Source organism: Trypanosoma cruzi, genomic scaffold, assembly GCF_000209065.1.
Source record: "Trypanosoma cruzi strain CL Brener 1047053516729 genomic scaffold, whole genome shotgun sequence".
Taxonomy (NCBI): Eukaryota; Euglenozoa; class Kinetoplastea; order Trypanosomatida; family Trypanosomatidae; genus Trypanosoma; species Trypanosoma cruzi.
Genome location: NW_001849519.1, coordinates 95476 through 107950, shown reverse-complemented (window position 1 = coordinate 107950; position 12475 = coordinate 95476). Strand labels below are relative to the sequence as shown.

At 46.0% G+C, this 12475-nt stretch overlaps 8 protein-coding genes across 8 annotated transcripts, besides 26 other annotated features; all 8 read left to right on the top strand.

The window, feature by feature from the left end:
• Nucleotides 1–531, top strand: Tc00.1047053503613.79 (uncharacterized protein; the record flags this gene model as incomplete). Its single annotated transcript, XM_802116.1, has 1 exon — nucleotides 1–531. A coding segment is annotated over one exon (531 nt), but the record flags the coding sequence as incomplete, so codon positions are not given.
• Nucleotides 1–6243: a sequence feature (heterozygous, Esmeraldo-like haplotype).
• Nucleotides 554–592: a microsatellite.
• Nucleotides 615–639: a sequence feature (AT_rich).
• Nucleotides 804–842: a microsatellite.
• On the top strand, nucleotides 903–1346 carry Tc00.1047053503613.70 (hypothetical protein, conserved; the record flags this gene model as incomplete). Its single annotated transcript, XM_802115.1, has 1 exon — nucleotides 903–1346. The coding sequence occupies one exon, from the start codon at nucleotides 903–905 to the stop codon at nucleotides 1344–1346; it is 444 nt and encodes a 147-aa protein (XP_807208.1).
• Nucleotides 1459–2703, top strand: Tc00.1047053503613.60 (acidocalcisomal pyrophosphatase, putative; the record flags this gene model as incomplete). Its single annotated transcript, XM_802114.1, has 1 exon — nucleotides 1459–2703. The coding sequence occupies one exon, from the start codon at nucleotides 1459–1461 to the stop codon at nucleotides 2701–2703; it is 1245 nt and encodes a 414-aa protein (XP_807207.1).
• Nucleotides 2769–2804: a microsatellite.
• Nucleotides 2820–2862: a sequence feature (A-rich).
• Nucleotides 3506–3632: a sequence feature (T-rich).
• On the top strand, nucleotides 3646–4131 carry Tc00.1047053503613.50 (hypothetical protein, conserved; the record flags this gene model as incomplete). Its single annotated transcript, XM_802113.1, has 1 exon — nucleotides 3646–4131. The coding sequence occupies one exon, from the start codon at nucleotides 3646–3648 to the stop codon at nucleotides 4129–4131; it is 486 nt and encodes a 161-aa protein (XP_807206.1).
• Nucleotides 4239–4268: a microsatellite.
• Nucleotides 4340–4367: a microsatellite.
• Nucleotides 4732–4756: a microsatellite.
• Tc00.1047053503613.40 (pterin-4-alpha-carbinolamine dehydratase, putative) lies at nucleotides 4828–5301 on the top strand (the record flags this gene model as incomplete). The annotated part of the gene is made up of 1 exon (XM_802112.1): nucleotides 4828–5301. The coding sequence occupies one exon, from the start codon at nucleotides 4828–4830 to the stop codon at nucleotides 5299–5301; it is 474 nt and encodes a 157-aa protein (XP_807205.1).
• Nucleotides 4878–4916: a sequence feature (AT_rich).
• Nucleotides 5661–6863, top strand: Tc00.1047053503613.30 (DNA repair protein, putative; the record flags this gene model as incomplete). The annotated part of the gene is made up of 1 exon (XM_802111.1): nucleotides 5661–6863. The coding sequence occupies one exon, from the start codon at nucleotides 5661–5663 to the stop codon at nucleotides 6861–6863; it is 1203 nt and encodes a 400-aa protein (XP_807204.1).
• Nucleotides 6244–6786: a sequence feature (areas merged during assembly that could not be assigned to a particular haplotype. This can correspond to areas where the two haplotypes were merged or to regions with more than two copies in the genome that were merged during assembly.).
• Nucleotides 6787–6969: a sequence feature (heterozygous, non-Esmeraldo-like haplotype).
• Nucleotides 6970–7734: a sequence feature (areas merged during assembly that could not be assigned to a particular haplotype. This can correspond to areas where the two haplotypes were merged or to regions with more than two copies in the genome that were merged during assembly.).
• Nucleotides 7223–7966, top strand: Tc00.1047053503613.20 (proteasome alpha 7 subunit, putative; the record flags this gene model as incomplete). The annotated part of the gene is made up of 1 exon (XM_802110.1): nucleotides 7223–7966. One exon carries the CDS (start codon nucleotides 7223–7225, stop codon nucleotides 7964–7966), a length of 744 nt encoding a protein of 247 aa, XP_807203.1.
• Nucleotides 7735–12475: a sequence feature (heterozygous, Esmeraldo-like haplotype).
• Nucleotides 7904–7984: a sequence feature (CT-rich).
• Nucleotides 8024–8058: a microsatellite.
• Nucleotides 8218–8259: a microsatellite.
• Tc00.1047053503613.10 (protein kinase, putative) lies at nucleotides 8641–10743 on the top strand (the record flags this gene model as incomplete). The annotated part of the gene is made up of 1 exon (XM_802109.1): nucleotides 8641–10743. The coding sequence occupies one exon, from the start codon at nucleotides 8641–8643 to the stop codon at nucleotides 10741–10743; it is 2103 nt and encodes a 700-aa protein (XP_807202.1).
• Nucleotides 10823–10844: a microsatellite.
• Nucleotides 11045–11086: a sequence feature (CT-rich).
• Nucleotides 11248–11269: a sequence feature (AT_rich).
• Nucleotides 11517–11574: a microsatellite.
• Nucleotides 11667–11694: a microsatellite.
• Nucleotides 11833–11854: a microsatellite.
• Nucleotides 11923–11959: a sequence feature (A-rich).
• Nucleotides 12292–12410: a sequence feature (A-rich).

The window sequence follows — 12475 nt, the reverse complement described above, 5'->3', positions numbered from 1 at the left end:
TCTCTGGGGTCCCCAAGTTCATGTGAAACTCACGGCAACCCGAGTTGGAGGCACAAAAAAGACATCTGTTACTTTCCTGACAAACGATGTGGCCGAAGCAAAATTAAGTGGTACAAACTACAATGCATGGCTCTGCGCAGTCTTGCTCTTGCGTACGTGGCCCCGCTGCTCTGGATGCCGGGATTTGGACGCTTCCAAGTCGTAGAGCTCTCATGTCATCATTGTTGTCTGGGGGACCAAGATGCAAAGGCCCTTGCATTTATTTTGCGTAAGCGTTGCTCTTCCGGCTACGTGTGTCTTCTGGAAACCATTGACCTTTCATTTAACAATATCACAGACGATGGCGCCGATGCACTTAAAAAGGCGATCAAGTACAACAAGCGCATTCGAAATCTACTCCTTGCGGGAAACGAGGGCATCCGAAAGACGCAAATCCTTGTGTCGATAAATAAACGACTCAAACGAAACAAGGAGGGACGAGACAATTGGACTCTGCTGCAACACTTGAAGTGGTTGATCAAAGGCTATTAGAAAGAACATATACACGGTCTTAATATATATATATATATATATATATATATATATATATATAAAGAAATTTGGGACAAAGTTACATTTATTTATTTTATTTTTATTTTTGCTGCGTCTGCATGGAGGCTAGGAGTCTCAGAGTGTGTGCGTTTGTTTGTGAATGGCACCCATTGCAGGTTTAAAACACCATTCACCTTATTGCTTTTCCTCCTTCTTCAGAAGGAACATGTTATCTCTTTGCTGAGTGCCACAGAGTATTTTCATCGAATCACATTTTTACTTTTACTTTTTGAATTTTTATTTTTATTTTTTACTTTTTACTTCTTTGCTATTTTGCGAAATGAGGCTTTGGAGCATCCTGCTATCACAGAATGTCAGGCACAGAGGGGGAGATGCCGCTACCTGAGACTCTTCAGCGCATTTCTATGAGGAACGGCGCTGAGAGTCATATTTTTTCGATGGATTCCGAAGCGCCCAAGTTAACGGAAGAGCCGCAGTTGATTGCAGTACCGTCGGTCTCACAACTACTCGACCTTGTACGTGCCATACGGTCGCAGTATATGCAGCTAGTAGTGGAGATCGCTGAGGCGTCTGGAAATAAAACCCTTTCTTCGGATGCCTTGTCAAAATTTACTAAGCAACTCGAGGCACTGGCGCACCCCATTGTAGAACTGCAGAGAGGTATTCGCAGTAAAAACGCGCAGTCTGTGCGTTTGGAACTGCGCACTTACCTTGCCAACGAGGTGGAGGTACGGCGAAGGGCACTCTCACGCATGGGGGCAGCGCTCAGCATAGCAAAGCAGAGTTTGGTTTAATAATTCACTTGTGAAGATAATGATGATTGTTAAAAATCCTTGGCGTGATTTGTTGGTATTTGTTTAATTTACTTTGCTTTCACTCTGTGCAATATTCCTAAGAAAGCTTAAAATGTCTGAAAATAAGGCGACGTTAATGGAGGGGATGACGGAGAAGACTCTGCACTCTCCGAACACAATGGCAGAGGTGGCGTCCTTACACGTGGCCAACAGTTACATTGGCACGGGCCTCGATACCTCTCTGGAGAATGTGAAGCCACTACCTGAAGCGTGCAAACGGAATGTAACCGAATTTGACCTGGTTGCATACGGCAAGGATGAGTTCACTTTGTCAATGGAAAAGAGGGTCATGGCTCGTATGTTTTCTGCATTCGACGTGACGCAGTTGGGGTACCTTGAGGAAAGAAAGATAGAGCATATGTGCAAGTACCTGGGCCGCGTTATGAATGAGGACGATGTGAAGCAGATGAAAAGTGAGATCAATGCCATTGATGGCCATATCACATTTGAAAAGTTTTGGGCTTGGTGGTGCTCACATCCAGAAGTTCCGGCAAAGAAAGACTTCTTCTCGATGGTTTCGGTCGATTTTGCCGTGCCGTATCACCAGCAGCAGCTCTTAACGAGGGAGACGGGTGAACTGTATACGCCGAGTTACCGGGTCCTGTACTACTTCAGGGACATGGAGACAGGGAAGGAGCTGCAGGTGTCGCCTTGGCACGACATTCCCCTCTATGTGCGAGATTTGGTGCGCACAAAACCTGCGTCACTGCCGATGAATCGCTACAATTTCATTTGTGAGATTCCCAAGTGGACGCGTGCGAAGTTTGAAATTGCCACGGGGGAGCCGTTTAACCCCATCAAGCAAGACATCAAGAACGGCGTCCCGCGCTTCTACAAGCATGGCGATATGATGTGGAACTACGGGGCGCTGCCGCAGACGTGGGAGAGTACAGATGTTGTTTTTGAGGGCGGCTACGTTGGTGATAATGATCCGATAGATGCCATTGAGATCGGCATGACACAATTTAAGGTTGGGCAGGTGGGGGCTGTGAAGGTGCTTGGAATCCTTGGGATGATTGATGACGGGCAGATGGACTGGAAGGTCATCTGCATCTCGCACAACGATCCCATTTGCCGTTTTCTGAAGGACATCCACGACGTGCCTAAATTCCTTCCAGGCTGCCTAGACGCCATTCACGAGTGGTTTCGGGTGTACAAAATCTGCCAGGGAGGTGTAGAGAACAAATTTGTCTTCAACGGGGAGTTTAAAGACAAGAGTTTCGCAATGAAGGTTATAGACGAGTCGCATTATATGTGGGGCAACCTGCGTAAGATAAATAAGAAGGAAGAGGTGTAATACACAACAAAATTCCACTGGGAGTGTCGTTATGAATTTTAATAGAAGGTGAGTAGTGGAGGGGGAAAAGAAATAAAAAAAAAAAAAAAAAAAAAAAAAAAGATAATCCGCAGAAGTTTTTTCTTTTTTTCTTTTTTTTTATTTATTTCTTGTTTGTTTGGTTATTTATTTAGGAAAAGGTATTTTGTAGTTTTTTTTTTTTTTGAGACCCGTATCGCTACTTTCAATGCTTGCGCCTTTTCGTATGTATCTTTCCCTTTCCCCTTCTCTCTCTGTGTGTGACTGGGACGTTGTGTTTCTGTGCACGCAAAATGAATATAAACAGGCACGTTGAGGTTGTCGAGCATCAAAAAAATATATATTTTTTTCTTTCTTTTTCTTTCTTTTTTTCGCGTTACGCTGAGTAGAGCGAAGTTGTTGTATTCGTGACAATTTCTTTTTTTTTTTTTTAAAGTGATTTGTCTGCTTCACGATGAAGAGCTGAAGCGGCGTATTCCCTTTGATGAGTTGCATGTCTGTCACTCCACGCGACGGCAAAAAAAAACAGGAAAAAAAAAAAAAACACGACTTTGTTGTTGTTGTTGTTTTGCCTGAAAAGTTGAAAACATTATTCTTCAGCTGGTGAATGCGGTTGCATACATGTGTTTATGCGTCCTTCTGTGGCCTGCACACGTAACAAAAATAATTTTTCTTTTTTATTTTGCTTTTTTCTTTATGTGTGTGTTTATGTTTACATTCACGTATTCTTTTGGGGGCTGCGTGGCATGCAGAGGGGGTTTGAAAACAACGAGAAGGAGGCGCGAAAAGCAAAAAAAAACAAACAAACAAAAGAAATAATAATCAAAAAACACAAAGTGGAGATAGACAACCAAAAACAACAACAACAACAAGATAAATAAATAAATATATCAGCAAAAGTAAAAATACAAGGTCCTGCTTCTGATGTGTTTAATGAGATTTTGTTTGCTTCTTTTTTTGGTGACTCTTCTGCTCCTCGCGGGGAACGTGATGGCGGTGCGGGTTCAGCGCCCCGCTTTTCTTGCAAGCCGGAAATTTGACGCTTATAAATTGTCAGTTGGTCCCCCGAATTGGAGCGGCAGGGAGCACAAAGGGGAAGTTCTCCTGGTGAGGGGGGCGGAGCTGTGCGCGGATGGTGCCGGCAGCAACAAGTGGAAAGGGGCCATCGTTTTGGCTTTGGGTCACGAGTGCGATACCGTCGTCCAGGCTTTGACGGCCCAGCGCGGGGGGGCTGTGGGATTGCTCGTCAGTAAATCCGGTGGTTATACAGGTTCAGAGGGAGAGGTGCGTATTCCAGTGGAAGTTTTAAAAAAAGAAGACTATGACGCCTTTGCCATGACCATTAATCAAGGAATTTCAATCCACGTCTCTATTGGAAACTCTTTAAATGTTCAGCGCTTTGCAGACTAACAAATTTGTTTAGTCCTTCAGCTCACCAGTATTTTATTTTTTTTTTAATCGTTTTTTCTTGTTGCATTTATTCTTGAACTCTGCCACCACGGCACAATGTTGAAGTATTTTTTTTTTTTTTTTATTTTTTTTTTTTTCTGTGTGTGTGCGTGCGTGCGTTTTGGATGGACGACTTTTATGATTGTGCTTTTCTGCCCTCCATGCGATTAAAAAAAAAAAAAAAAAAAAAAAAAAAAGGTGAAAGAACCGCACGGCCGTACGTATTCACGTACATAGGCGGGGCGGAAAAGGGGAAGTTTAGGTGTCTTGTTGTCTGTGGCGGGGCGAGGGAGGCGGGTTATTTGTCCTTTTTTTTTCTGTTTGGATGGATGCGGGCACGAACCACTCGCTGGATGCACTTGTGAATCATTTGGATCAGCGGATGATGGAGTTGGAGGCGGAGAAGCGGCAGTTGGAGGCAGTCCTGCATCAAATGCAGGAGGATGAAAAGCGTCTCCTTGAGCTTAAGAAGGGGCTTGCGCGGAACGAAGAGACATCGTGAGGCCGCGTTGAGTGGGAAGGAGAAGCTTTTTCCCCCCTCTCTGTGTGTGTGTGTGTGCGTGTTGTTGTTGTTGTTGTTGTTGTTTCCGTTTGGTTGACACCTGCGGCTTGCGTCAATTTGATCACGAGCGGCGTCATTATGTGGGAGCTGCCCACATGGTGGTGTGTTGCCTTTTTTTTTTTTTTACGCTCTTCACTCGACAACCTTTTTTTTTAATTTTTAATTTTAACTTTTTATTTTTTTTCTCTGAAACTATTTTTAGCGGTTGTGTGTTTCTGGAAGAAATGCGTCGGGCGACGATTTTGTGTGCCATTTGGATGCCATTTTCGCAACCTGCCATCACGCAGGCGCTGCAGGAGCTGCAAGGGTGGCGCATGGAGGGCAACATGAACAAGGGCGCGATATGTCGTGATTTTGAGTTTCGTGACTTCAAACAGGCGATGGCGTTTATGAACGCCGTGGCTGTCGACTGCGAGAGGATGGGGCACCACCCGAGCTGGACGAATACTTACAACAGGCTCCAGGTGCAACTCACAACACATGGCTCGGGGAACCGTGTCACACAAAAGGATATCGATCTTGCGCGTAGGATGAACGACGTGTTTAGAGAAATTTCAGTTTCCCAGTGAATTGTTATAGCGTGCTAGAAGTATAGAGCCACACTTAGCCTCTGAAGGTGGTATAAAGATACGTGCCGAGGAGAAAGGGGTAATGGAGGGAATAGCTCTAATGAATTGTGTAATATTGTACGTGGATGGAGGAGCGCTTTGAATTCATTATTTATTTTTCTCTCTTTTTTTTTTTAGTTACGCACATGAATGTTTGCACATTTTTTTCCCTTCTTATTATTGGTTTGTTTTGCCGTATTTGATTCCTGCTCGTTTTTTTTTGAGGGCAACGAAAAGAAATTCAAAACAAAAGAAAAAAACACGCACCCACATAAGAATTGTACCGACGTCTGTGGCGGGACCGGTTCATCCATGCGGCGATGCAATTTAATGATGCGGCTACAACAAAGAAGAGGGATCAAGATGATGTCACAATGCCTGGAAGTTCTGTTGAGTCGCTGACGCTGGAGGAAATTCCCGTGGAACAGGCGGAACGTCTTCGTCTCCTGCTGCGGCAGCAGGGGATGATGGAGACCGGCCTGAACACACACTCACTCCTTCAGAGGGTGCTGCTTCGGCCAGAGTGCGTGTTGGCCCAACAGATGAACGCGTCTTTGGATGACGTTTACGTACTCTACAGTCACGTCAGTGCTGCTCTTTTGCGCCGGAACAATTCTTTTTTATCCCCAACGCCAGTGGCTGCTGTCCTTTCTAGTCACCATCGCCATTTTATCTCCACTGGACAGGAGTGCTTGGATGGTGCCCTGAGGGGTGGTTTGGGCTGCGGATTGATCACGGAGATCACAGGGGCCACCGGCGCCGGAAAGACGGCATTCGCACTTAACCTTGCGATGCGTGCCGCAAGTTATCCCAAGAAGGATGACAGGAAGTCCTGCACGCTGTGGATTACCACAGATGTTTCGGCGTTCCCAGCAACGGTGGCGGCGGCGGTTTTGAAGCGGCATTTTGAAGCGCGCAGCTGCAGTGATCAAGAGGACGGAGAAGATCTTGAGGATGTGCTTCGTAATGTGGCGGTGACGGTTCATCCTACGCTTGCGCAGCTGCGGCAGTACTTCCCAGTGTTGCGAAGCCACTTGGCAAATCGGACAGATGTGAGGTTTGTTGTGGTAGACAACTTCTCCGTACTGGTACGGCGCAGCTTTCCAGGAGTGGACGAAGAATTGACGGAGCGGCACGAGGCCGTGGCAGAATTCATGAGCATCCTGAAGAGCATCGCACAGGAGTTCTGTGTGGCAATTGTGATCACAACGGTCTCGGGAGAGGAACTCGGCCACTCGTTTCTCCACGCCGTGAACACTCGTCTTCGTCTAACACAGTGCCTGCTGGATTGCCGGGGTGCATTTGCATTTCAGGAAGAGAGCCAGGTACGGGTGACACATGTACTGGAATTGGTGAAAAGTTCTGCAGCTGCGGCTTGGCGTTTTGAGTGTGAATTTGAAGGGATGTCTTTGAAGCGAGCACGACCGCTTGGCGATAATGAAGTGGTACTAGTGGAAGATGCCAAACTTTTTGGCGCGGACCCCTTTGGCCACGTGACCCTTCCAACATTTGCCTTTTGTTGACATGGCGACCATACAGTGAGAGAGAGAGAGAGTGTGTGTGTGTGTTTGTGTGTGAAGTGGAGTGGGGGAACTACCGAACAGACAGCGGCAATTCACACACACACACAGAGAGAGACCTCAAGGGAGAGAAAAGGGAACGAGGGAGTGTGTGAGCATGTTGCCGAGGGAGCGCTGCCCGTCTCTGGTGCTTTTTTTGTTTGTTTTTGTTTGTACCTCTTGCTGCTCCACTGCGAAATGGGCATCACGATCCCCTCCTCCTTCTCCTCCTTTTCTGTCCTGCATTTTCCACCTCAAATGAGGGGGGAAAAAGAAGAAGGAAGGAACAGCAAAGCGATAACACAAGGAAAGAAAGAAGGAATATGAGCTACGACCGCGCCATTACTGTCTTCAGCCCAGATGGGCATCTCTTTCAGGTCGAATACGCGCAGGAGGCGGTCCGCAAGGGTCTTTGCGCGGTTGGGGTGCGCGGAAAGGATAGTATCATTTTCGCCGTGGAGAAGAAATCGGTGCAAAAACTGCAGGACAGTCGCACAATTCGCAAAATCTACAAGCTGGATGAGCACATCTACCTTGCCTTTGCTGGCCTTTCCGCCGACGCCCGAGTGCTCGTGAACCACGCGCAGCTGGAGTGCCAACGCTTCCGTTTGAACTACGAGGATGCCGTTGATGTCGATCTCCTTGTCCGATACGTTGCAAAGGTGCAGCAGAAATCAACGCAGTCCAGCGGAAGTCGTCCGTATGGTGTTTCGACCATCATCGGCGGCTTCAACGAGAACGGGCAGCCGCATTTGTGGAAGACGGATCCCTCCGGCATGAGTTCCGCATGGCGAGCGGTGGCCATTGGGCGCAACGATAAAACGGTATTGGAATTCATGGAGAAGAGCTACCAGGAAAATATGACACGCGACCAGTGCGTGCATTTTGCCATTAAGGCACTGTTGGAGGCTGTAGAGAGTGGCTCGAAGAATATTGAGCTTGTTGTTCTGGAGAACAAGAAGGCACTGTACATGGGCGATGATGAGCTGCACAAGTTTGTTGTCGAGGTGGAAAAGGAGCGCGAGGAGGAGGCGGCCAGGAAGAGGCGTCTTGCCGAGGAGGAGTGAGAGGGAGGGGAAAAGGAGTTTGAGGAAATGTCAATAACTGATGGAAGCACAGCGGAAAAAACGAAAAAAAAACAAAACAAAACGAAACAAAAAAAGAGAATGGGTTGGGATGGGATAGAACAGAGGAAAAGAAACGAAAAAAAAGACAAAAGACACAGGAACACCACCACCACTCAAAACCACAAGAAAGTGAGTGGACATGAGGGGCAGAGGGAAGAGTGAGGGCTGCAGGGAAAACCAAGTGCTCCAATTTATTGTTATTCCGTATTATTATTATTATTATTATTATTATTTGTGTGCGTGTGTGTCTGTCGCCTTATATTGTCCGTGCCACATGTTTATTTGCCGAGGAGTTACAGCGGCGTGTTAAATATTTGCCACGCCGATGGAACGAATTATGTTTACTCGGTGATACCCACTCCCACTCTCAATTCCACCACCACCACCACCAGGCGTACAAATGCACGTAAATGGATGATTTTGCATGCGAAAAAAAAAAAAAAAAAGCGTTATTTCTCATTGTCTCAATTTCTCTTTTTTTCTTTTTCTTTTTTGTATCTGAGGCTTATTCTTCTTTCCGCGCCTGTTTTCCTCCGAGGGAATAGAGTGAGGCGACACAGCACTCGAGTTTGTGGGGTCTCTGCCTGCGCGTGCGAGCGCCACCGCCCGCAGCAATGCTGAGCGATGATACAATGGATAAAATGAGCCGCGATGAGCTCATTGAACACGTGCACAAAATGCAAGAGACAATGCTCGCCAGCACTAACGGCGTCGCGGTGGAGGAGCGGCGTGCATGGCAGCCACAGCTGAGGTCACAGCAGTCCCAGCAGCAAAAACCAGTTTTGCTGCTGCAGCGAAGCAATAGTCCGCAGAGGAACTCAAATTTTTTGAGCGAGGGTACCGACTCGCCCCATGGGGGCGCGCAAAAATTTAAGCGGGCGCGACGGGTGGACGAAGAACCCAACTTGTTGCCCAACACACGTTTTTCTTTTGCTTCGCAGGAGGGGATGGGCCTCGGCAGCATGCTTGGCGGGGATACCAACTCCGTTCTCAGTCACCTCAGTGAACTTGCATCCACGCAAGCGGCGGCCCTTCCAGATGCCCTTCCTGTCGCACACAGGGAAAGTTTATCCGGGCAGACGATGCATAATCAGTATTCCTTTTCAGCCAGCACGAAAAGCATGGCGATGCAATACCCTGCCAGGTGGACGGGGAAACTTTCTGTTTTTCGAGGCGAGGACGGCACCAAGCAAATCAATCACTACCAAATAATAAAGGAAATAGGTAGAGGGGCATGTGGGAAGGTACAGTTGGCCTACGACATGGAAAATAACACACTTGTAGCAATAAAGGTGGTGAAGCGTGCTGACACCAATTTCCGGATTGGCGGCCAGACCAATGCTCAAAAGCAGTTCAGTGCCTTTCAACGGGAGATTGCGGTGATGAAGAAATTACGTCATAAAAATATTGTTTCATTGTACGAAGTGATTGACGATCCCAATGCGAAAAAACTTTATCTCGTGATGATGTACGTAGACAAAGGACCGATTGGCCGTGTTAACTTCCCTCCAGACGCAAAGGCGGACACACAGGTTTGCACGCCCATTCCAAAGAATGAATTGGCTTGGTACGCCCGACAAATTCTTGCCGGTCTTGAGTACCTGCACCAGCACAAAATTGTGCATCGGGACATTAAACCAGAAAATATTTTGGTGGACAGAAACAAACACGTCTTCTTAGCTGACTTTGGCGTTTCGGAGGTTTTTGATACTTCTAATCGTGAGAAAATGGAGGCAATGATGCAGGAGAGCTTGATGGCTGTTAGAACATCCGGTGGGACGCATCAGGGACAAGGCATCCCTATCCAAGGAGCAAAAGGCACCATGCTGTTTATGGCCCCAGAAATTTGGAGGGGTGATGGTTCCCACGCGAGTCCAGTCGACATGTGGGCTCTGGGGGTCACACTTTATATTCTCCTTACCGGAATGCTGCCTTTTATAACTCTGGATGATATCATGGATCCAGCACTCCCTGTGATACCCACATCTTATGGTAGCAAGTGGACGGATTTGCTCCAGGGACTACTGGATCGCGACTCCAGCAAGCGCATAACAGTTCGAGCAGCGCGTGCTATTGTAAAGAGTATGAGTGAAGAAGATGAGTCTCCCGAAACTAACCAGCTTTTTTCTCCAACGGCTATTACACAGGCTGACCTGGAAGGTGCACTGACTCCCGCACAGCAGCAGAAGGATCAAGACGACATGGAGTGGCTGTTAGGCCAACATGTTGAAGAATGCTGGGATGCACAAGATGCACATTTTTCGAAAGGATTCACTGAAGCCGAGGAGAGATCTGGTGTTTACTGCTCGCCTTTTTTAGTGTGTAGCAGCGAAAATAATTCTTTATTTGGTGCGGCCACGGGTGGCAACAAGGGGACGGAGAACATCAAAAGCCCACAAACAGCCAAAAAAGATGTTTTTGTGCGGGCTCAGAACTCCTTTTTGGGAACTGAAAAGAAGACTGCCAGGGAGGGTCTTTTTTCCATTCCCGAAAGCGATCGCGTTTTCACCAAGGTGTTGTTGCCATTTCTGGAGGGGGAAGAAAGACATGATGCCACCACGAAACGCAGGGAGAAGAGCATTTTTACTGCAAATGCCAGCTTACCGGTTGCCAATTCAACGGGAAGGGCCGCGACTCGTTTCAAGAGTAAATCCGGGTTTTTCTCCATGCTTCGAGAGGCGCTGTCGTTTTCCCGTTCCAAGAAGTCAAAGGTGTGATCATGGCGAAGAGGGATGGTGCCCCACGATTTATGTTGCCAGGTGGCGATTGCCCGATCTTCCGCTCCGTATTTCTAGCTTTTTTTTTTTTTTTTTTTTTTCGTGTGTGTGTGTGTGTGTGAGTTTGCTTCCTTTTTGTTCGTGTTGTTCATTACTTCTGTTGGTGGGCATCGTCACGAGGAGGCGAGTGAGGCTTGTTGTTGCTGGGCTGTTGTCCGCCCTGAATAATCCCAAATAGAACTGTATGTATTACCCATGTATGTGTAATTTACAAAGACATACACCCAAAACTACATTTAGCGGAGAAGGAGAGAAAGAGAGAAAGAGAGGAAGGAGAAGGGGATATTGCGATGGGTGCATGTCGAATGAATTTCAATCAAATTGTCTTTTTCTTCCCTCCATATTATTATACGTGTGCATTTTCTTGTTTGGGGGTGGGTGGTGGGTGGGAGAGCGATTCCTTCATCTCTTTGGTCTTCATGTTTTTTGTTTTGTTTTTCTCTCATTTATATATATATATATATTTGGTTGCCGCCTCGTCTGTTTTTTTTTTTTCTTGTATTTGTTTGTTTTTTTCTTCCTATTCCACCTTATGGGCAGCACGTCTACACATGATTTTATAGATGTGTATGTGTGTATTTATATAGATGTGTTTGTGTATGCGTGTATGCTTACTGTTTTTTTCTAGTTTCAATGCTATGCGCCGTTTTTTTCAAATTTTTTTTTTTTTTTTGTTTTGCCGTGTTTTACGCAGAATCATATGTGATTGCCAATTTTTTTTTTTTTTTTGAAATTTTTGTTTTCTTTTTTTTTTTTTTTTTTTTGCTTTTTCCATAAACGTTCATTCACCTGTACATGCACATGGACTGGAGAAGCGAGTGGAAACAGGATATCTCCAGGTCGGATGAATTCCTGTTTTTCTTTTTTGTTTGGTTTTGTTTGGTTTTGTTTGCCATTTTGTTTGTTTATAATGGAGTGCAATATGCGTCAATACATAAGTAAGTGTAATTTATATGTATGTATGTACATGTATGTATTATATGTGGCACGCACATGTAATAACTTCCCTTTGTTTTATTTGTTTAAATGTTTTTTTTTTTTTTTTTTTTTTCTGTGCTTCTATTGCATGCTGCTGAAAATGTGGAGGGGATGAGGCCGAGAAATGGCCGAAAGGGCTTGTTTTTTTCTTTTCTTTTTTTTTTTTTATCTTCCTTTTACCACGAAGTGGATGCCCCACTCAACACGAGGGAAGGTTGGGTATCCGAAAGAGGGAGAGAGCAGTGGACACCCGGGGTTGATGTTGAAGGCGGTTGCACTGCGAGCACGTTTTTGTGTGGCGGGGATGGGAGCTGTTGGCGACGAAACACAAATACGTGCAGTGAAATCTTGAAATGTATTTTATCTTTATATGCATGTATTTATATTTGCGTGCCCGTGATGACCATTTTATTGATTCTGGTGCGGGAATAGAAGCGAATTTTTATCTCTTTTTTTTTATGTTGCACCGTTGGCGGTCTGCAGTAGACATGTATTTATTCCTGCACCCCATTTTTTTTTCTCCTTTATTTTCTGTGCTTGGCCTTCTTTTTTTTGTCTGTGTTTTCTTTTCTCCCTTCCTTTTTTCGCAGCTGTTTGTTGGGTTGCCACCTTTTTTTTCTTTTTTTTTTACCCCTTCTTTATTCGAGGGCGAGGCGGAAAACGGCGGCGGCGGTGTGTTTGTGTGTGTGTGTGT